At 41.1% G+C, this 24,299-nt stretch overlaps 1 protein-coding gene across 1 annotated transcript in view; it reads right to left on the bottom strand.

Annotated features, from left to right (window-relative positions):
• The window catches only part of LOC136864518 (lachesin-like), an 853,163-nt gene that overhangs the window by 757,453 nt on the left and 71,411 nt on the right, over positions 1 to 24,299 (bottom strand). Inside the window, exon 2 of the mRNA XM_068226232.1 lies at positions 3 to 109. Within this exon, the coding sequence (XP_068082333.1) occupies positions 3 to 109 (107 nt within the window). The remainder of the gene's footprint in view (positions 1 to 2; positions 110 to 24,299) is intronic.

Raw genomic sequence — 24,299 nt, 5'->3', positions numbered from 1 at the left:
ACTCTATATCCTCCTAGGTGTTGGACGACACACGTGAAAGTGGCATCCCTTCCTACGGGTACTGTCAAGTTGGCGATCGGTTCTGCAAACTCTGGTTGGTAGGCCACACCTACAACAGAAAGTGAAAGAGAACATCATAAAAAATACCATTTGCACAGTTTGTTTAACAGATGAGTAGATCAATGTTAAGTGAGCATTTCACAAAATTTAACTGTATTCTGAAAGTTTAACGCAGAGTGTACAATAAGAACATAAATGTTCGCCTTGTTTAAACCGAATAGTAAACATATATTGAACATAATAATAATAATAATAATAATAATAATAATAATAATAATAATAAAAATAATAATAATAATAATAATAATAATAATAATAATAACAGGTACCAGTTCGGCATCCTCTCCGGAGGCAGCCCTACCCAGGGAGTGGCGCCCCTGCCTGTGCGAGTCCCAGAGCACACTGACCCGGTGTTTATCATCTGGTAAGGGTCCCAGCTCAGGGTTACGAGTGAAGACCTCACGGAATCTACAGCGGAGAAGCTGAACTTCGGATCGGTGGAGATTGGGGAAGAGGCAGCCCAGTACTCAGGGAATAGTATGAGTACACTATTTATCAGCAGCGTTTGCCTGCCATGTTAGGGGTGGCGGCAAGGTGCTCGGTCAACGGCCTCGAAGGCTGAAGAGGAATCTTAACTCCCAACGGCAAAGAGAGCGGAAGAACCTAGTGGAGTAAACCACGAAAAAATTATCATTTCGGACTAACAATCCGATCTTACTTTGGAAGCGAATTCCTTCCTTCACAAAACACAACTTCATTCGCAAGATGGAAATGTCGCTGAAAGAAAGCACTACCCCAGGTGGCAGCTCGGCAGAGAAATCCACCATTGCACTATGCAATGCATTGGGACCTAGGATTCTGGGGAATCCCAACATCTGCGAGAAAGACGAGTCGGAGCGTCTTGAATGACCTTCCAAACTCAAATTCAAGAAGAACTATTTCATTGGAACAATAAACGTCAACTCACTTACCAGAGTCGGAAAAGAAAAAGAACTAGAAAAGCTTTTGGAAAAATATCAAATCCAGATCCAATCTGTACAAGAGACAAGATTCCTGAAGGAAAATATCATAGACATCAACCGTCCGACTCGTTGCATGAACGGTCAGCGTACTGGCCGTCGGTTCTGAGGGTCCCGGGTTCGATTCCCGGCTGGGTCGGGGATTTTAACCTTAATTGTTTAATTCCAATGGCACGGGGGCTGGGTGTATGTGTTGTCTTCATCATCATTTCATCCTCATCCCCTCGCACAGGTCGCCTACGGACGTCAAATAGAAAGACCTGCACCTGGCGAGCCGAACCCGTCCTGGGATATTCCGGCACTAAAAGTCATACGACATTTCATTTCATAGACATCAACCAATACAGAATATTCAAAGGAAAGCCGGCGATTAGAACAGCCACCAACATGCCTCTGCTGGGAACCTGCTTCTACATAAACAAGAAGGTAGTAAACAATGTCACACACTTCACATCAAAATCTGAAAGATAGTCTCTACTAACTATTAAATACAAGAATAAGAGGTACACTCTCATCAACTGTCACGCCCGATCAACGAAGACAACAAGAAGAACCCACAGAAAGTCGATGACTTCTGTAATCTTCTGGAAACTGAAATCACTCGGATACCCAAGAGCAACGTAAAAATCCTGCTGGGAGACTTCAACGCACAGATTGGGAAGGAACGAAAGTACAGAGACATCGGAGGGGAATATCCAGCACATAAGAGGACAAACAAGAATGGGGAAAGGCTCATTGGACTCTGCAAAGCTTTTCAGTTGAAACTTATGTCAACACACTTCAAGAAACTCCCAAGAAAATTAAAGACATAGGTATCTCCGAATCCCGAACTAGGGGAATTCCAATTGGATCACGTAGCGGTAACAAGGAAAAACTCAAAAGAGGTGATGAACGTCAAAGTGATTAGGATCGGTGAATTCGGTTCAGACCACTATCTCTCCAAAGTTAATATCCGTTTCCTCTCAATAGAACAAAATAGATACCCATTTAAAATAAAGAGATACAACACAAACAAATGAACATCACTGAAGACATCATTACAAACTTCAGGGACGAAATCCTGACCATCAGAAAGGGGAACTGGCAAGAATTGTGCACGGGAATCAATGAAGCCGCAAAGAAAACACTCGGACAAGCTAGAGGGAAAAGAGAGATATGGTGGAATGAATAGTGCGAGGAAGCTCTCAGGGAAAGGTCCGAGAAATGGTGAAAATGGAAATGATCCAGAGAAAAGCAACACATGGAACAATTTAGGCAAGAGAGGAAAGAAACAATCCAGGATATTTCGAAGGACTAAACGATCATTTGAAAGAGCTCAACTGGAAGAGATCCAGACTGACTATGTCAAGAACAATTCCAGAGACTTTTATCAGACATTCAAGAGAAAACTCAAAGGATACCAAGCGCCAAGTTTGAGCTTCAGAAAGGAGCAGGGTAAAATCGGACTGAACAACCAAGAAAATTGTGAGATATTAGTCAGATACTTCCACACTCTCTTGAATTGTCCTTCCCCAACCTCTAAACTAGAATTTCCAGACTTACCAGACAACTCAGAAGATGACGAACCACCAACAAAGGAAGAAGTCAAGGAAGCTGTTGAAAACCTCAAAAACAACAGGGCAAGTGGAGAGGACTCAATAACGGCAGAAATGTTGAAATTGGGCAGAACCGGAAATCTTAAATGATCTCCACCAAATCATCAAGGAAATCTGGGAGAAGGAGACAATCCCAGAAGAATGGAAAACAGCACTTATCTATCCGCTGCATAAGAAAGGGGACAAGCAGGATGTCAACAACTATAGGGGCGTATTCCTCCTCCCGATCGCCTATAAAATTCTCTCAAAACTGCTTCTTAATAGAATAGAAGTGAATCTGGACCAACAACTAGGGGAATACCAAGCAGGGTTTAGGAAAGGCCGCTCCTGTATCGAACAAATATTCAGCCTGAAGTGAATACTCCGCCACAGAATGTTAAGTGGTAAAACAAATTGTGGTGTCGTTTATAGACTTCAAAAAAGCCTTCGATTCGGTGGACAGAGAGACTTTGGATAAGATCATTTGCGAATTTGAAGTGAAAACCAAACTGGCAATTATAATCAATGACACACCAACAGGCATAACCTCCAAGGTAAAATTCTTCGGGCATCTCTCACAATCATTTGTAATCAAGGCAGCGTGAGGCAAGGGGATGGACTATCCCCACTCCTATTCAACTGTGTCCTAGAAAATACAGTGAAAATATGGAACTCAGAACTTGAATATCAAGGGAAAATTCCGATCTGTCTAGGGAGAAAATCAGTTGGGATTAAAATCAACTGCTTGGCTTTTGCTGCCGACTTTGCTATATTATCAGAAAGTCCAGAGGTCACAACCATCCAGATCAACCTCTTGGAAAGAATCGCCAGCCAAACAGGACTTAGAATTTCAGCAGAAAAGACCAAATTCATGACGAACATCAAGGATGGACCAAAATTCCTGGAAACAGAGATAGGATGGATAGAAAGGGTCAAGAAGTTCAAGTACCTTGGTGAGACGATACAGGAGAATGGACTAGAAAAAGCTGCAGTGGAAGATCGGATCTCAAAAATGGAGAGAGCATACAGCTTGACAAAAAAATATACAATAAGAATTCCAAATTAACACATTACAAGACCGTGGTCAAAACAGAATGCCTGTATGCCAGTGAATGCCTGTCCATGAACTACAAGCTGGAGAAGCTAGAGGTCCTGGAAAGAAGAATCCTCAGAAAAATGATGGGAGCTATCCAAACTGAAAGTGGATGGAAACTTCGGAGTAACAAAGAAGTTTACCAGAAGATGGAAAGAATCTCAGAGACGAAGAAGAAAGTAATGCTGGCGTTTTTTGGACATCTATACAGAATGAACGCAAACAGACTTACCAAACACATATTTGATTTCTTCTGGAGAAAAAAGACCACTACAGCATGGATTAAGGAAACGAAGAAGGATATAGAAGGTTAAGCATCTTGGAAGACCAGCTGTTAGAAAGGAATACGTTTGCGAACACACTGAAGAATTTGGAAGGTGTTCAAGCCGCAGGAAGAACTAGGAAGACCAGAAGAGCCTGGACAGATGAACAACGGGAGCAGGCCAGCGAACGCATAAAGGAGTATTGGACACAGAGAAAACTCCGCACGAAGAGAAATAAATGTTGTAGCGTGATCCTTAGTGGTCCATTCGATTGGATAATAATAATAATAATAATAATAATAATAATAATAATAATAATAATAATAATTAATCAGAATAATAATAATAGCTCATTGATATTGTCTAAGAAATCTCACCAGCGTGGCCATCGTTCGAATCCCAGTAATTTCATGTGGGATTTTCAAAAGGAAATGTCACATCGTCCCTGTGGTACGCTTTCCACGCTAAAACTGAGGTTATATTTCTTTGAACAACAAGCTTGCTTGCTTATTATTGTAATCATGATTTAATATAAATAGAGCAGATTAATCATTAATCTCTCCTTCCTAAACGGTAGATTCAAGCGTGGTTGAGAATGGCAACATTTGATGGCATTTAAATTCGATAACTTCGTATCCTTAGCTTATGGAGGAGACGATTTAGACACCCAAGCGGTTCTTAAAACATTAATTGAAGGGAAAATTGACATTTCAACACCATGAAAAGGTGAACATACAATGTCCCCTGGGTACACATTGGCCGGATGTGAATGCGGTGATAAAAAGTCAGGTGCCTTTGTGTGCCCGTGTGGACACGTGAGTAAAAGGTGTGCCCTCCTCGAGCTGCTGTACCTACCTGTTTCTTGGTAGACATGGAGTCAAAAAGTCGCTGGAACTGCAGTTCATGTTTGCTGCAGCTCAATAGTCAGTTCGTCCATAGTTTAGGGTGGTTGAGGGCAGGTTTCTGTCACTTAGGTCCCAATTTTTTCAATACGGTTTTAGGTCCGGAGACCTTTGTGGGCCATTTTAAAAGCGCGATTTCTTGGAGAGCTTCTCTGGAGATACATAATATGAAGGTGGGCATTCTCCAGCTGAATCATCCCACTTGAAACGGTCGCCTTGGAGGTACTTCATCAGATTGACTGACTGTCGATATATTGTCGAGGGGTCATTGTGCACTCAACGATGATTAATGACGATTTCACATGAAAATCAAGAGCTCTCCAGATTTTAATATCTGGGTATGGCCGCATACATCTTACCATAATAAGATAACAAGATCGCAGTCGGACTTGAGTGCGACGATCATTGCGTCCAAGACAAAAGTGCAATTTAGCACTGAAGACAAGACTATTCTATTCGTTGGTCCAGCGAGACCCTTCTCGACACCAGAACAGCCTCATACGTCGATATCTTGGGGTCAGTGGAACACATACTACAGGGAATGGTATCATACGCCAGATGCACGCTAAACATTACCCATCGTTTGTGGCTTAATTTGTGGTACCACACCTTCTCGAATTCTCACATTCAAATGATACGGCTATCCTCCCGCTATGTTTTTCCCTCGGGTTGGTTCTGTCTGTAAACACCGAGCATTTTTCCCATTGATTTTGTACCATACACGTTGTACTGTTGATGCACTTCGGCCTACACACACAGCTACACCTCACGCTGCCGAGCAGCGGTCCTCTCAACCGGTGACAGTTGTCGATATACTACTCATACTCATACGCTGTGGGACATGTTTCTAAAGCGAACATTTCACACCACTGCACCTGACAGACTACGAATTCATTAAGCCAGTTCCACTGGGCTTCGCTTACGGGAGTTTGTTCTCGGTTAAAAATCACATGGGGAGGACCGTACGAACGACCTGACTGGCCTGAAGTCGGTATCGTTTACGTGCATTCTGTATTTCCAATATCGACATGAATGACTCATTTCTTCGAGATGCTGCTTTTTTAATTTTTTTTCTAGTGTACGTTGAGACACCATTATGTTTAAGTAATGTGGAATACATCAGTTGCATCCTCTTCCGCCGCCTATTCCTCGCGCTGGTGCGAACTGTGTCGCAGATCTGTGGACTTAGCCCTGGTTTAGAACCGGATACCCTTCATGTTGCCAATGCTATGTGGAGGGACGTATTCAGTATTGCGTGTTTGTGGGGTGGTTAGTTGTGTAATCTCTGTGTATATGTGTGTGTATGAAGAGATGTGCGTTAAGTAAAAACACACCGACCCCGAGTTAGACGAATTAACCAGGCGTGATTAAAATCACGACCTGGCCTGCAATTGAACCCAATACCATCTGGATTGTAGTCCTAGATAGTGACAATTTAGTCAAGGATCCGGACGCACTGAATATTATAATAATAATAATAATAATAATAATAATAATAATAATAATAATAATAATAATAATAATAATAATAATAATAATGATAATAATAATAATAATAATCATCATCATCATCATCATCATTTCTCTTGATTGTGAATCCAGTACAAGGGCGTGATATATATGTATATATATTATTACGAAATGCCTAGTGATTTTTGTTACGAATAGTAATCAATAACACGGCATTAATTTGTTACGTGTATATATGCTAAAAATGTATGTTTTCTTACGCTCTGATTATATGTCCATGAATGTTCTTTAAAACGTTTTCTAACTGAAGTCAATAGGACGCTACATTTGAGACTGATGTGACACAAACAGTGGACAAAAATGTGAATAGATACATCCCTTGTATTCCCTAATATCACAATGAATATCACCTAAAGAACCTTGAAGTGGGAACTATGGCCTAAGCCAGAGGCACGATTACATCTATATTTTTTTCGACATTTGCAACAGACATAGAAACAGTGAAAATATCATACGTGACGTGGACCTCCCAGTGCGCTGCAAATTACAAAAGGAAAGGTATATTAATACTTCGTTTCCGTTTTTCATAACTTCTGTAAGGTTTTAATTCATACAAATGTTCTAGTAACGTGGATCCTACTGGTTATCTGTAATTGTCAGGATTGTAGGTGCCGAATGGTATTGCCACGGGATTCTCACAAAGGCGGTCACCATTCGAACCATGTGCATAGAATGCTTGTTAGATTTTTAAAATTAAACTTCATGTTGCCATCGTTCTGGTCTCATGGAAAACAAGAGATCCCAAGGATATGGTCAAGATATCACCAATCATGTACAACTATAAAACTATCTTAACTGTAATTTCCTGTAATTATTAAAGTAATAAAAGCGTACTAATCCTAAGTTATACAAAATCTTACTTAGGCAACTTAGGAGAAAACATCGTAAAAAGAAGATGTGACAAATCTCAGAAATGTAAATAGTCAGCATTGAAAACGATGGTTTTTAATGCATAAGATGGGTATCTATAACAAAACAGTGTATTTCGTTCATAAACGAAGTCACACCAACTTCATCTTGAAATATTTCATTCCCTTAAAAGGAAACAAATCCAGTCTGTTTGGCGCTTCGGCTTTATTCAAACAATGGATCTCTGTGAATTGTGCACGCTGGCCGGAAAGTGGCAAAGACTACTCCAATAACTGTGTAAAAGTCTGGGTTTCAGAACTATAATTTCGTATGCGTTTATTGGGTAAAGATGAAAATAAAAAAATATCCAAACCAAAGCAATATAAGTTTGGTCCAGGAGAAATGAGCGTGCACTTCCTACCCGGCTGAAGAAATGCTCAAATTTTAAAACACGATAATGAATACATCCCACTCTCTCAAAACATTAATTACAGGGCCAGTTATTGATACATGTGCTCGACGATCAACGGATTCCCCGGCAATTAAAAACATTTCATAAAGTAATTAAGGCAGCTCCAAGTTCAAAATGACATTAATGACCATTTTCGGTAAGCCACTGTGTTAATGGACACGGGAACAACGATTCTGAGTACCTGGAGTAGGTTTAGTTTGGAAGTGAGTGTTCATCTTATCTACGACACTGTAGTTCATTCTTCTATTAAGTAAGACAATGTAACAAAAATATATTTCAAGAGGAAATGTGTAGAATGAAACTCCTTTCGAATGATCAAATGGCAGACATAGCTGTGATCATTAAGCTTCTGTACAATATCCAGAGTAAATCAATGATGTCGTGCTTTCAAGTGAACAAGGATGTAATTTATTCGGCATCTATCATATGAGGATTCTTGAGCTATTGAATGTAAGTAAGAAAAAGACAAGGATGTTTTCACTAACACTAGGAGAACCAAACGCTATATATGTCCTCATACCGACCTAGAACTTTATGAATGTTAATGATTTCAAAGGAATTTTACTACCATACTATTTTACTTTTTTAATACTATATGAGAAGGTTGTCTTCAATCATTACACCAGAAGTATGATCATTTTAGTTGCATCATAGCAATCCTCAAATAAGAGTCTCAAGTGACTCTAAAGCCAATTTTCCATCTTTCACTAAATTCCCTCAAACGAGCATTATCTAAAATGTCAGTTTCCTTTCACTGTTTGAAATGAAACTTGTGCGTGGAAAAATCTAGATCCAGTTTAATTATTAAGGGGAATGGGAAATAAAATATCTTAAAACCGTCTCAAAAAATGACACATCGAAGAGGTGATTCTGAAGCAGAAGATGGTGCAAGTGAGTGCGAGAGGAATGATTTCACAGATGGCGGATTGAGACATTATAAATTAAAATACTTATTTTATGAGTTATAGGCCAAACACTGAATTGTACGTGTGTATTAGTATTTACCTGTATGGCGGAATAGATGACATGAATTTAGGTGATGGGTTGGGTTAAATTGCAAAAGGTAAGATTCATCTCTTGCGAAATAAGTTGCTTCCTGTTTGAATGATTCAATAAGACATACAGAAACACAGCATCTAATAGAATAGAGTGCCTGCAGTAGTGATCAGAAGAGAAGAGAAATCAACATATTGATAAATTCTGGATGTAAGTAGTACAGAAGGATATTATGGAATCTGATAACTACAAATATTTCAAACCCGCGCATACATACAGTATATAGAATGAGACAGAGGCTTTGCTGTAACTGAGAGGAATACGTTAACAATTACAATCGTTTTAGTTCCTGAAGTCGTGGTAAACTACTATTTCCACTATATCCACTATATACATTATACATACATACATACATACATACATACATACATACATACATACATACATACATACATACATAATTACCATTTTCGTTATAGGTTGTTGTATCTTTCAACGCTCCATCTTCAAGCCTCTGTGAGTTAATCAAACACCTCCACTGTCCTATTTGTAACTAGCTCTGTGGCCTCATTTAGTTTCACACACCTTATATTATCACACTCTAAGCATCGTCATTTTGTCTCCCTCCACTTCCTCCTGTGGGTGGAGGCGGAAGAATAGCACCCACGCTATCCCTTGCCACCAAAAGGGCCCACAGATGCTCTTAAGTTGGGGAGCGTGGGTTGGCGACCGTGGGGCACTTAGCTGAGACCTGGCATATTTTCCACTTACTTGTGCGAAGCTCCTCAGTGTCATCTATCCGACCACCCTCGATCAACTCTTGTCTTTTCCGACCCCGACGCTATTTATTTGCGTGGGATTGGGAGTCATTAATGTTCATGCCCTTCATTGCCCTTGCCTTTCCTTGGTCGATACCTTCACTTTTCAAAGTATTGGATTCCTCCCATTTTTTCTTTCTGATTAGTGTTAAATAAAGGACGGTTGCCTAGTTGCACTTCCTCTTAAAACAATCACCATCACCATTACCACCACCAGCAACCCTCCCTCCACTTCCTTTACCATCCATAATAGAGTCTATTGTTCTCTTAGGTAACGTATATTCCTCCATTTGCCTCACTTGACCTCAACAACAAATTCGGTTTATATACGTGACATCCAGCGAGTTCATTCCTAACTTAGCATTTATAATTTCATTCCATGTACGCTGCTGCTATTGTCCCCACCTCTTTGTATCAACCATCATTCGCGCTACCTTCATGGCCGTTACATCTAACTCATGAATAACATGCCCTGAGTCCACCCAGCTTTCACTTCTGTGCAGCAAGTCGTTCTGAAAACAGACCGGTGTAAATATCGTCTCGTCCGGGAGATGACTTCTTTCTTACAGATTAGTGTAGACCGCACCTGCGAGCTCACTGTATTTGTTTTGTAGCACCTTGATTCAATCTCACTTGCAGTATTACCATCCTTGGAGAACACACGTCTTAAATACTTGAAATCAGCTATCTAACTTTGTATACCCAACCTGTCGTTCCACGAGTAGGGCCGGGCGTGTCATCCCTGGGAGGGTGGCTCCTTTTCTCACCAGGGAGCGGGGGGATGACACTGCCGGACAGTAGTTGTAGGAGTGGCCCCTTGCACGTGGACCCGTTTCTCGCCCATGCAGGGGACAACAAGTTAATTTTAGGATTATAGGGTTAATTTAGATGTAGGGGGTGCCCTAACACGTTGACTGGTCATCCGCCCATATTAGTGGCAGCTTAGTGGATTTAGTTTAGGGGTGGTGCCTTGCATGGTGACTGGTATCCCGCCCATGTGGGGGGGGGGGCACCAAGTTAGTTTTAAGATTATAGGGTTGTGATGTTGGCCATTACACGTTGACTGGTCATCCGCTCATATTAGTGGCAGCTTAGTGGATTTAGTTTAGGGGTGGTGCCTTGCATGGTGACTGGTATCCCGCCCATGTGGGGGGGGGGGGCACCAAGTTAGTTTGTAAGATTATAGGGTTGTGGCGTTGGCCATTACACGTAGACTGGTCACCCGCCCATGTAAGCATGTAAGGGGCCTCTCAGTAGATTTAGTTGGTGTGTTTTTAGTTCTGTTTATAATGGTTCAGTTTCGTTTGTTTTAATGGTTCTTTCTGCTTTATGTAATCTGGCATTGTGAACATGTATCTGGAAAAAAGCCTGTAATGTTCAATAAATTACTATACTATACTACAATATACTATACACAACCTGTCATTCAGTTCACCTAAGTTTATTCTGTAGAAAATAATAGAGTACTCCCGTCTCCTAGTTCCGGATCGCCTGAAAGTACTGAGATAGCATTCTTTTGTTGCAATTCGTCAAAGTTTGATACATGCATTATATTTTCCTTTTATAATAATTTGACTATTACTACACGACATATAATTTATTTTGTCCTAGACGTTAAGAATGCTATATTGTCTAGGACAGCATGAATCTTTCCTTAGCTTATTTAATGCTCAGTTTTGTGTCACACGTCTCTTGGAGTATCCTAACATTAACAACATTCCTTAGTTAACGGCTGAGCCTAAGTTTATTCACTGCTGACGTCACTCTAGTCTTTTATATGCTAATTTTCATATCATACTCATAGCACCTATTTTCAGGTTCAAAGATATTATATTACAGCCTTTCGGCAATGTCTGCTATTAAGACCAAGTCGTTGGCAGACGGCCAAATTGCGCACTATACCTCCATCTAACTGTCCCCACGCTTTTATACCTTTCATTAGATGATTCATGTAAATTATGCACAACAAAGGTGAAAGATTACCGCGGGCCAATTTGCAATATAAGTGCCTTTGTTTCTTTTAGTAATAAGTCACTCGTATAGTGAGGCTGACATCATTTCTTCGGTACTCTGTAGATAAACTATCTACAAAACATGAACATGATTGTCTATTCCTCTCGTAACATTTTTCAGTTACCTGGTGCATGCTGAAAATCTTATCCTGGCAGCCCCTGTGTGGTCTGAAACCACACTGACTTCCATTAACTTATTCTCAGCCATTGATCGCAAATTCTCCTTCCGAAATTACAGCGAATACCTTGTTTCGTATACTGACCGTTGAAATACATGGATAATTATTGAAGTATTTCCTGTTCCCTTGCTTATAAATGGTGCCATTACCGCTTTCGTCAAATCAGAAGGTATCTTACTAACATTATCTGCTAATCATTCAAACCATTTCATAGCTATCTTCCCACGATAATTCACCATTTCAAATATTCCTGTTGCTTTATGAAAGTGGAATTCATTTACCATCCTTCACACTTCCTAAATAACTTAATTGACATTGTTGCCCTCCTCTCGATGAGCTCGGGTTTTTTGTGTTGAATATTTCTTTCATGTAGAGAAGATCTTCAAGATATTCCTTCCACCTAAGTTCACCTGATTTGCCTAAAGAATTAATTATTTCCTCCCCCTCATTTATTTATTTCCTACAGTCCAGCAAGGTTTATTTACCTCTTAACAAACCTTCTTCAGTTTATTACCGAAATCCTCCCACGACTTCTTGTTGGATTCAACACTTGTTTGTTTCGTTTTATCCACGTACACTAAATTCCCTGTCTGCATCAACCGTAGTTTGGAGCCGTTTCTAGTACGCTCTCGTTTGCCGTTTACAATCTTCCCTCACTTCATCATTCCACCATGATGTTCCCTTTTCCGCATCCTTATACACAATCGCTCCTAAGCATTCCCTCCCTATTTCTAATGCAGCATCCCTGTACGCCACCTTAACATCCTATATCCTGAATCTGCTTACTGTCTCTTATTTCGAACTTTTCCCTAATTGAAGACCTCCTAGAAATAAGGAAGTAACCATCAATTTTTGAAAAATGAGATTTCACTGGAAATAGGGTGAATCATCACGCTTCTATGCTTTGGTGTCACCTTATGTCTTACATTTGAACTTCAAGCTGGTTTATAGCCAGCAGAAATTTGTCCTCCGTGGTGTAAGGATGGAACATCAGTCAAGATGATACACAGTGCTTGTGTTGGTTCATCATCAGGTGTACTACATTATTTAAATGAAGGACATAGACGAAATCAAATCTGTATTTTGAAATAATGTCTTGATTATATTTGTTGTTTTTGTTATTTTAATTATTACACTAATATTATTTGCTATCATTTTTGTTCCAAGTGTATGTACAGAATTATATCCATGTAGTTAAGTCTAATTTTCTCATCCAGGAGATTGTATACACTTAGCTATATCTTGGTGCTATAAGGAGTTCCTCATGGATTTCAAAATTATTGATACGACTTTTTTTATTATTCAGTAATACGTGGACTATAATATGGTGTACCAATCATTTATAGACTTATTGTTTACGAAACTTACAGTTGTCAATCATTTTTCACGTAATTTTTGTCTTGTTTTTGCCGCCTGCAAATGGAAGAAGCAGAAATACAAGCGTTTCTCTCTCTAAACATAAGATATATTTGGAGATTATTTTCCATTGTATCACTTCCAATTGATACATTAATTTTGAAACCTTGAGTTTTAACAATAAAACATTGTTTTTAATGGATGAACTAATTTGCAAACTTGCATATGCAATTAGTTCAAGTAGTGTACACAACGAACAATTACTGATTTGTTAGTTTCATCCTTATGGGGAGGTATCCATGTCTGCAAACGGACTTCACTTTCACTTTAGTAAGCCTGGATATACTACATATTTGATAATTGCCTGTATCAATCGAAAAAATACACGGAATATCTTCATATATTTAACAGACTTTTCTGAATTAAACGTTCCTTATGATATTGTATATTATGTGGTGCCCCTATAGTCCAGTAAATGCTTTCCATTCCTATTAAATTTTATATTATCCCCACATTAACAGTCTGCTTGTCATATCCATCAGTTCTGTTACAAACTATCGCACTGAAAGCGCCCATTAACAGTATCCTATCCTTGTTGTTGATCCTGACTACGATATTACTCAGTGATATAAAAGCTTGTCAATATCATTGTCATCTGCACCCTCACATGATTAAATAGAAAGGTAATTCTGTTTTATTTCCTTCAATTGCAATATATAACCACACCATTCACCCAATTGCGTGTCTAACAGAGACTACATTCCTGATGAACAGTCCTACCCCACACTCTGCTCTTCCGTTTTTAACACACGTTTAGAACACTTTACAATGTAACAGTTCCTCGTTATCTCCCCTTAACCGAAAAATCACTAAATCCTAACTCATTCAGACGCATCCCCTCTGCTGACTCACACGATCACTATATCTAAAGTCAGAAAAATCTTCCGTAGCAAGCACAGAGATGAGGTCTCAGGATTTTATATATTCAATGGAATGGATTCAGCTGTGATGTCACAATGCCAGGATGAATGAAAGTGGTCCTGCATAAAATGGATGAGGTCTGAAAAGGAATGGCCATCTGTTATTTTTTTAAAGCCGTCATTGAATTCGTATTATGAGTTTCATGAGGTAGACTTTAAGAGAAGGGGAGATGATGACACACACCAATATCTTTCACTCCTTAATGTGTGATTTCCCATCGAATTAAGGAAGCAAAATGAAAAAAAAAAAAAAATAGCCTGCTGGACAATCTGTCTCCAAATTGACAAGCGCATCATGTATTTTTCAATGAAATGCTTCATTTTAGGAAATTCTGCTGCAAAATCTAGAAGAGGCACGGCTTTAAGGGCACGAGCACTTGGGAAAAAGTTGGAATGGAAGACGTCAAGATAGGAGATTCTGCGTTAATGGGATAGTTCTGACAATGATCCTGACGTCTGTGTGATCCGCACAAACCGTGAGTTATTTTAAGAAGCTATAATTTCGTATATTTTAGTTTGCAGTTATCAGTAATAAGATTGCGCCTAGATAACGCAATTGATTAAATGAAAATAATTGTTTTGATATAACGGAATTTACTAAGCAAATGTTGCAGGGGGATAACACAAAAAGTGCAAAGCACAAAATGTACTAAATTTGTTTTATTTATGTGAATCCTGAATTTTAATTCCTTGCACTTACCTAATAGTCGCATACCAATAATTTTTGTACATTTGACTTTTACCTCGTTTATTCTGAGCACCGCAATTGCCAGCACTGAATACTGAAAACAGATAAATCCCATAACACACCTTTCCATTCGTTTCACTTGAAACCACACTATATATTTTCAGTTCGATATTCTTAGTGCAAAATTCGAACCACAGGGACAAGACCTTTCATTCCAAAAGTGCATTGCCAGGAATGGGAACCGCTAGCCTAAGCCACTCGTCTGTCGCAAACTCTTGATTCGACTACCACATGTAGATCATTATACTGTATATCCTTTCCCGTCTTCAAGAAGGGAAAACTCTAATAATTTTAGTATACCTCGTCCTCTACCGTTATTTAAATTCGTAAGAGAAAACTTCCTTCTTTTTTCTTTCTTTCTTTATCTGTATATACAGGGTGTTAGGTGTATACGTGCAGATATTAAGCTAGTCGGCTAAGAAAAATACATCTCATAATATATGCTATGTACTTTTTACCTTGTCCTATTAGTTTGCCCAAAACTGAGCCAAATATTTCAGGACCTAATGTGTTTTGAACGGCCGTAGCAGGATACGCCGGTGATGTCATTCTGTCCACGCGTAGCGGAAGTACAGTAGCCGAGTATAGGGCTTGTTGAACCTGTTTCTTATCGCAGGCCAACACATGTTGTTGTGCACTTCCCCTAAAGGCTTGGCAAGTAGAAGAGGATGACTCACGTGCCAGGTCACTTGCTGTACTCCAAAACCGGTGTAGGGTACTCTGTGTGAAAAGTACACAGAATCCTTACAGTGACGTCGAAGATCCGTACAAGCACATACGTGCGAATCAAGTGTTGTGTATTTGTGTGCGATTTTTAAGACGTCAATAGCATTACTCAGTGATCCAAGCTGACAAAATGAAAGGAAATGGTTAATAAGTAAATGAAATATGGGCGCAACATTTCTGTGCTGTTATTGCGACAGTCTACGATGAATTTCTGACAATAGACAATGCGGGTTGTCTATGCTTATTCATAAACTTTTTAGGTCATTGAAAGGACGGTGGACACTGAAAGAAAAGGCAATAGGTATTCAGTGAAATTGTTATTAATGAGACAAATTTCAAAAACCGTAGTTGCATCCATCGTGAACATTGCTCGAAGGAAAAAGACCTACTGTGGAATTGCCGCCGGGCATTTCTAATAGAAGGCTTATTCTTCTTTTTCCTAATCTGTTTACTCTCCAGGGTTGGTTTTCCATGGGACTCAGCAAGGGATTCCACCTCTACCGCCTCAAGGGCAGTGTCCTGGAGCGTGAGACATTGGATCGGGGATACAACTGGGGAGAATGACCAGTACCTCACCCAGGCGGCCTCACCTGCTATGCTGAACAGGGGCCTTGCGGGGGTATGGGAAGATTGGAAAGGATAGACAAGGAAGAGGGAAGGAAGCGGCCGTGGCCTTAAGTTAGGTACCATCCCGGCATTTGCCTGGAGAAGGGGGAACTACGGGAAACAACTTTCAGGATGGCTGAGGTGGGAATCGGACCACCTCTACTCATTTGACCTCCCGAGGCTAAGTGGACCCCGTTCCAGCCCTCGTACCACTTTTCAAATTTCTTGTCAGAGCTGGAAATCGAACCCGAGCTTCGGGGGTGGCAGCTAATCACACTAACCACTGCACCACAGAGGCGGACGGAAGGCTTATTACTGAACAGTAAGTACCGATAGGTAAAATGATGACTGTAATGGACCCGTTTAATTAGAACTTCCGTAAAAATAATATTACTACTACTACTACTACTACTACTACTACTAATAATAATAATAATAATAATAATAATAATAATAATAATATCTTTACGTTCCACTAACTAATTTTCACTGTTTTCGGAGACGCTGAAATGCCAGAATTTTTTTATCGCAGTATTTTTTATTGCAAATAAATCGACAGACACGAGACTGACGTATTTGAGCACCTTCAAATACCACCGGACTGAGCCAAGACCAAGCCTCCCAAGTTGGGTTCAGAAGGCCAGCACTTTACGCAGTGCTGCACCAATCATCTTGCCGGGCTGAGTGGCTCAGACGGTTGAGGCACTGGCCTTCTGAGTCCAGTCTTGACAAGGTGCTCAAATACGTCAGGCTTGTGTCAGTAGATTTACTGGTACGTGAAGAACTCCTATGGTACTAAATTCCTGCAAATCCGCGTCTCCGAAAACCGTGAAAAGTAGTTAGTGGGACGTAAAGCCAATGACATTATTATCATCATCTTACCTGCACAGTTCATAGGGGTATCTTACCTGGAGTTCCTCATAGGTACGTTATTAGAGCTTTCAGAGGACGCTCCGTTTCGACTACGCCGAAACATGTGGTTTTTACACGATGGTCCACCACCTGATATAAGCCGCTTACTGCGTGATCATTTGGATCAGTCCTTTGGTCTATGGCGAATAGGACGACATGGACCCATCAATTGGCCCGCCAGATCTCCAATGGATATTACGGAAGACTGGATTCGGAGAAGTGATTTTCTTTTGTTAGTTGCTTTACGTCGCACCAACACAGAGAGGTCTTATGGCGATAATCGGACAAGAAAGGCCTAGGAATGGTAAAAAAGTGGTCGTGGCCTTAATTAAGGTTCAACCCCCGCAATGCCTGGTGTGAACTTGGGAAACCACGGAAAACCATCTTCAGGGCTGCCGACAATGGGGTTCGAAGCCCCAATCTCCCGGATGCGAGCTCACAGCTGTGCGCTCCTAACCGCATGGCCAACTCGCCGGGTACGGAGAAGTGAAGACTGCAGAGTAGTCCAGGGAAGTCACTTGAACAATTGCTACGTGTTTCACATTGGTATTTCAGATGTTACACCATTTCTGCAGCGTATTGAGTTGGGAGTTCAGTTCTCAATCGATGTAGTATTTTGAGTCTCGATAGTTCGATATTCTCATAAATCCGAGCAGAAAAATTGAAGTACCGGTAACAAAAATTATAAATCTAGAGTTTCAGTTCGCGATTGCCTTGTACGTGGCGCAAGCTGAACACAACACACGGAAGACGTGCTTGTTAAAACGCTAAATATTGACCTTGAACACAGCATGGCAGTTCTTCATTCTAGACTGTACTGGTCTGGGTACATTGCGTGTGTGTGTCTGTTTGTGCATGTTTGATGCTTATACACAAAACCTGTTTGTCACACTTTGTCCTCTAGTGCTAACCACAATACGACGATACACCTGACTCATCGCAAAGAGACCTGGTTCTGGTCTTACGCATACTGTCCTGTAGTAAACTACTGCGAGCGATGTAGGCACGGGTGAAGTACATTTCATCTTGTTTCCTCCTACACCACGCATATTTTACTATTTTCTTCCCTGCCTTTCAGCTCCTAATGACTTGTTAATAATAATACCGGTAATGTTATTTGCTTTACGTCCCACTAACTACTCTTACTGTTTCTGGAGGCGCTGAGGTGCTGTAATTTAGTCCCGCAGGAGTTCTTTTTACGCGCCAGTAAATCTACCGACACGAGGCTGACTTATTTGAGCATCTTCGAATACCATCGGACTGAGCCAAGATCGAGCCTGTCAAGTTGGGGTCAGAAGGCCAGCGCCTCAACCGTCTGAGCCACTCTGCCCGGCAGCAAAAAATATTATTATTATTATTATTATTATTACCGGGCGAGTTGGCCGTGCGGTTAGAGACGCATGGCTGAGAGCTTGCATCCCGGAGATAATGGGTTCGAATCCCACTGTCGGCAGCCCAGAAGATGGTTTTCCGTGGTTTCCCATTTTCACACCAGGCAAATGCTAGGGCTGTACCTTAATTAAGGCCACGGCCACCTCCTTCCAACTCCTAGGCCTTTGCTATCCCATCGTCCTATAAGACCTATCTGTATCGGTGCGTCGCACCGACACAGATAGGTTTTATGGCGACAGATATAACTAAGGACTAGGATCGGGAAGGAAGCAACCGTGGTCTTAATTAAGGTACAGCCCTAGCATTTGCCTGGTGTGAACATGAAAAACCACGGAAAATCATCTTTAAAGCTGCCGACAGAGGGATTCGAAGCCAGTACATCCCGAATATTGGATACTGTTCGAACTTTAGCGACTGCTACTATCAAGCTCGGTGATGATTTAAGAGTGGATTTCTGCCGCTGGTTAATTGATCAAGCACTCAATCCAGAATTTCTGTCAAGTATATTAGTGATACATGAGGCAATTTTTATAGAAGGAGTGTTTAATATTTAGTATACCAAGGCAACCTCTAGCACCGGCTCTCAATTAATATCTGCATGGATGCAGTGGGAAGTCTGTCTCTTTGACCAATCATCTTTTTATTAGCGTTATTTTGCTTTACGTCCCACATACTATTTATACCGTTTACTGAGACGCTGAGGTGACGAAATTTCATATCGCAGGAGTTCATTTACGTGCCAGTATTTCTACGACACGAGACTGACGTATGTGTGCCCCATCAAATATCATCAGACTGAGCCAAGATTGAACCTGCCAAGTTGGAGGTCGGAAGATAAGGACCTCAACGGTCTCAGACACTCAGACCGGTACCAATCACCTTACTTGCATAAATTTGATCGGTGTAGCTTTCCTTATGGTGACGATGGGACGGGAAAGGGCTAGTATCGGAAAGGAAGCGATCGTGGCATTCATGACGTTACAGCCCCAGCATTTGCCTGGTGTGAACATGGAAAACCACGGTAAACCACCTTTAGGGCTGCCGACAGGGGGGTTGGAACCCACTATATCCCACTCATGAGCTGCGGAATATCCCCATTCAATAGGACAAGGCAGTTTTCAGCACCGGTTCTAATTAATATCAGGATGGGTGTAGTTGGAGGTCGGTTACATCTTTTTATTAATGTTATCTTGCTCCTGTACAGTAGATACAGTACGTTACTGGAGCTTTCAGAGGACGTGTCGCTTCGACTACGCCGAACCACGTGGATTTTACACGATGGTGCAGACATTACCTCAACGCAAGACAGGACGATGTGGAACTATCAATTGGCCAGCCCTTATTCCAGTGGATTGTTATGCCTGGGGGGACATGAGAAACAAAGTATACCGAACTGAGGTAACCACTTCGGATGACCTCCGTGAACGTATGTTTAAGCACCAGAGGATATTCTGAACCACAGTGGTGTCTTGGCTCGAATGACAAGTTGCTTTACGTCGCACCGACACAGATAGGTATTATAGCGATGACGGGGCAGGTAAGGGTTAGGAGTGGGAAGGAAGCAACCATGGCCTTAATTAAGGTACAGCCCCAGCATTTGCCTCGTGTGAAAATGGGAAACCACGGAAAACCATCTTCAGGGCTACCGACAGTGGGGTACGAACCCACTATCTCCCGAATACTGGATACTGGTAGCACTTAAGCGACTGCAGCTATCGAGCTCGGTGTACCAGTAAATATACCGACACGAGGCTGACGTATTTGAGCACCTTCAAATACCACTGCACGGGGCCAGGTTCGAACATGTGAAGTTGGAGTCAAAAGGCTGGCACCTCAACCGTTTTAGCCACTCAACCAGGCAGGAAGCACGAAATGTAGGTACGTTTAATTTACTTAGTTGTATAATATGTCCATTTTTCGTTTGAAACAAAACGTTCGATGTGCTTCGATAATTCAATTCTGATTCTACTCATATGGATATCCTATGCCATGCATTTGTTCGTTGGCGCAAGGAACTGTCTTCCTTCTTCTATCTTTACGCAATGCACAACGGGGATCGTACCGCATTTCACGTCCCGGCGTGCGTATCCCAACCAATAATTATATCACACGCTCGTACAGGTCGCGCACCGACACAGGTTTTCAGGTCATTTCCATACTCACTAGACCACAGGGCTGACGACCACAGATATCCCTATCCCCTAAAGGACGTAACAGCAAATGAACCAGTATTAACGCTGAGAATTCAATACATCTCCAGGGTCCGAAACCGATAACTAGTGTTGTCTGAAACCCCTAAGACGGAAACTAAATACTAACAACAACAAACCAGTCTGGCGATAATGTAACGTAACATGTTGTAGACTGGTAGCCTTCAGCTGTTACCGTAGGTCAGTTGCTCGTAAACATAAAACCAGTTTGGCAAGTATATTACGTAACATCTCGTGGCATTGAATAGGGAGCGGTCAGCTGTCACAGTAGTACATTTGCTCTTAAACATAAACAGAACAGAAACCAGTTTGGCAGGGATGGCGCGTGACTTGCCTGTTATCAAAGGAAAGCTATTCATTCACAAGAACAAGGCATACTACCTATTCTAAAAACATCGTACCCTTTTACTCTCGAAAATAACTTCCGAGGATTACTAAAAGTTTGATATATAGTGGTTCGTCACATCGTTCTCTATTGCTACAATAAATATCTGCACGTATACACCTAACACCCTGCTTTTCCTTCGGACTCAGCGAGTGATCCCACCTCTAACGCCTCAAAGGCAGTATCCTGGAGCGCGAGTATTTGGGTAGGGGGATACAACCAGGAAGGAGGACCAGTATTTCGCCCAGGCGTCCTCACCTGTTATGCTGAACAGGGACCTCGCGGGGGCGGGAACTTTGTAAGGGATGGACAAGGAAGAGGAAAGGAAGCGGCCGTGGCCTTCAGTTAGGTACCATCCCGCCATTTGCCTGGAAGAAAAATGGGAAACCGCGGATGGCTGAGGTGGGAATGAAACCCACCTCTACTCAGTTGACCTCCCGAGGCTGAATAGACCCCGCTCCAGCCCTCATATCCCTTTTCAAATTTTGTGGCAGAGCCGGGAATCAATCCCGGGACTCCGGGGGGTGACACCTAACACGCCAATCACGACACCACAGAGGCGGACCAATTATCAGCGGACTGAGCCAGGATAGAACCTGCCAAGTCGGGGCCAGAAGATCAGCGTGTCAACCGTCTGAGCCACTCAGCCCGGCAAGAGACATCTACTCACCTTATACCTATCCCTCAGCAGATCAATGGTAGAATGTTGGCTTCCAAATCCCAGGATCGTGGGCTGAATTCCAGTAGGTGCAGTCGGATTGTTGAATGGCGGAAAAAGTGCATTCCGCGTATTATTATTATTATTATTATTATTATTATTATTATTATTATTATTATTATTATCAACATTATTTCCTCATCTACATTCATAGCTTTCATCTTTTCAATGATCACTCTCACAATAATCATCATAAACACCTTCATAATAAATCAGAAGTGAATATATTGTTTCGGTATTCAAATTCGACTCGGAAAGAGAGTTTCGATGAAGCTTTAGAAGATAAAGATTTTAGCCTGTGAAATACCGGATAAAGAAAAATGTCATTCGTAGAAAATTACATGCATCATAAATTGAATCATCAGTAGGATGCAATGACCTGGTAAGAGAGAATACGTTTCCTTTTTCGGAGTGGTTAAAATATTCTACTATATATTAAGGCTTAACAATGGTATAGCCTCTTCTACCGCGTGCAGACTCTTGGATATGACACAATCTAGGTTGCCTGCACATCAATTAGGCTACGATATTCCATTTTGCTGTACCTAATGGAAGAGATAATCAAGTCTCTTTTGGGCGAGCTTTGGGCGAGTTTAATTTTGTCTGATGAACATTACATATGCTTGCGGAGATCTTGTACGTGGAGACATTTTGTAAGTTAAAGCATTCCACTCCAATACGACATTATCAGCGATGTTGACCGCACTTTCATAATTCAAAATACTCTTCATTTCCATTGCAGATACTCTGGGCTACTTCTTCAAATTCTTCATCTTGATTTTAATCCTCGCACTACGCTCTCAAGCTTAGAGTACTAGGAATGTGTTGCGAACGGAGTCGCGAAGAGTCGAGATCGCTGCCTCTGTAACCGACACTCTCGACTCCAGTATCGACTCCGTTGATGCTCTAACGCCATCTATGAGCTACTTTCGGATTTGCTTGAATTTATATTAACTTCCCTCCCTTCCTGAACTCCTGATAAATTGTGGTATGGTAAGTACAACAAGGAGAAGTATTAGCTAGAAAATAACAAGTAAACTACATAACCTCAAGTATACGTATATTTTCATTTTGGAAATGATGATTATATATATATATATATATATATATATATATATAAACGGAAATTCAATTGTAACACAGATAGGTCTTACGGCGACGATTGTATAAGAAAGGCCTACGAGTGGGAAGGAAACGGCCGTGGCATTAGTTAAGGTAGAGCCCCAATATTTGCCTGGGGTGAAAATGGGAAACAACGTAAAACCATCTTCAGGGCTGCGGACAGTGGGGTTCGAACCCTCTATCTCCCGGATGCAAGCTCACAGCTTCGTGACCCTAACAGCACGGCCAACTCACCCGGTAAAATACACTATAATAATCTGACGACCGGACAAATTGACAGTGCGGTTAGGGGTTAACCTCACTGTCGGCAGCCTTGGATATGGTTTGCCGTGGTTTCCCATTTTCACACCAAGCAAATGCTGGGGCTGTTCCTTAATTAAGGTCACGGTGACTTCCTTCCCACTCCAAAACCTTTCCATCCCATCGTCGCCATAAGACCTATCTGTGTCGGTGCGACGTAAAGCAAATTGTAAAAAAAATAAAAACATGATCCTACGGTGTTGTTGTTGAATAATGAGTATTCAACCCGAAGGCTGGTTTGATCCTAAACAGATCCACCATCAGCTGGCATAGGTGGCCTAGGCATCAATAAAGGGGCTTCCTTGGAGAATGAGGAGTGACGTAGTTTCCCATTGCTTTCCTAACTGAGCCAGAAGTGACTGGTTACATATCAGAGTCGATGGAATCGAATCTCTCGATTCCAGGCTTCAGTCGCGTAAATCCCTACAGAAGACATGCAACGTATAGCTTCAAATAATCGATAAATATAATTTAAGTATTTTCTTTCCTGAATCATAAAATTGGTGGAAAGCGGTTGTTCACCTTCCGTCAGTCGTGTCATATACGCACAGGATTTTTCATTCATATCGTCAATAATACGGTTAATTATGGTCTGCTTATTTTCTTTTCGTCTGATTTTTCTTTCCTTGACCTTCACTCTAAAGGCGTTGTACTTGGACAAGTTTCCAACAAACCGATCTCTTCGGTTCAATAGCCCCTTTTAAATATCCTTGTTTTCTCCAAATGTAGTGAGCACTTTTTGTTAGACATTATTTCCATAGAGAATAAGCCTATTCCTCCCAATCATCTCCAACACCAAGCTCTAATGCCTCTACCTTCTAATACTTGTCAACTGTCCATGTTTCTAAGCCATAATAAGTAACACGCCACCCGAAATTATAACATTCATTTTACACACAATGTACTGCACTATAACAATAATAATGAATAATTAATAAATTAAATCTTACATTCAGGTGCGTTTTCTTTCTCTTGAGGCGGAGAACTTTGAAATAATATCGGATTTGTCACGAGTGTTTTTCAGTTACCAACCACAATAATTACTGTATTTGTTGTTGAACACTCCGTATACGCGAG

The sequence above is a fragment of the Anabrus simplex genome, chromosome 1, assembly GCF_040414725.1.
Source record: "Anabrus simplex isolate iqAnaSimp1 chromosome 1, ASM4041472v1, whole genome shotgun sequence".
Lineage (NCBI taxonomy): Eukaryota > Metazoa > Arthropoda > Insecta > Orthoptera > Tettigoniidae > Anabrus > Anabrus simplex.
This window is presented reverse-complemented; position numbering and strand designations above follow the sequence as displayed.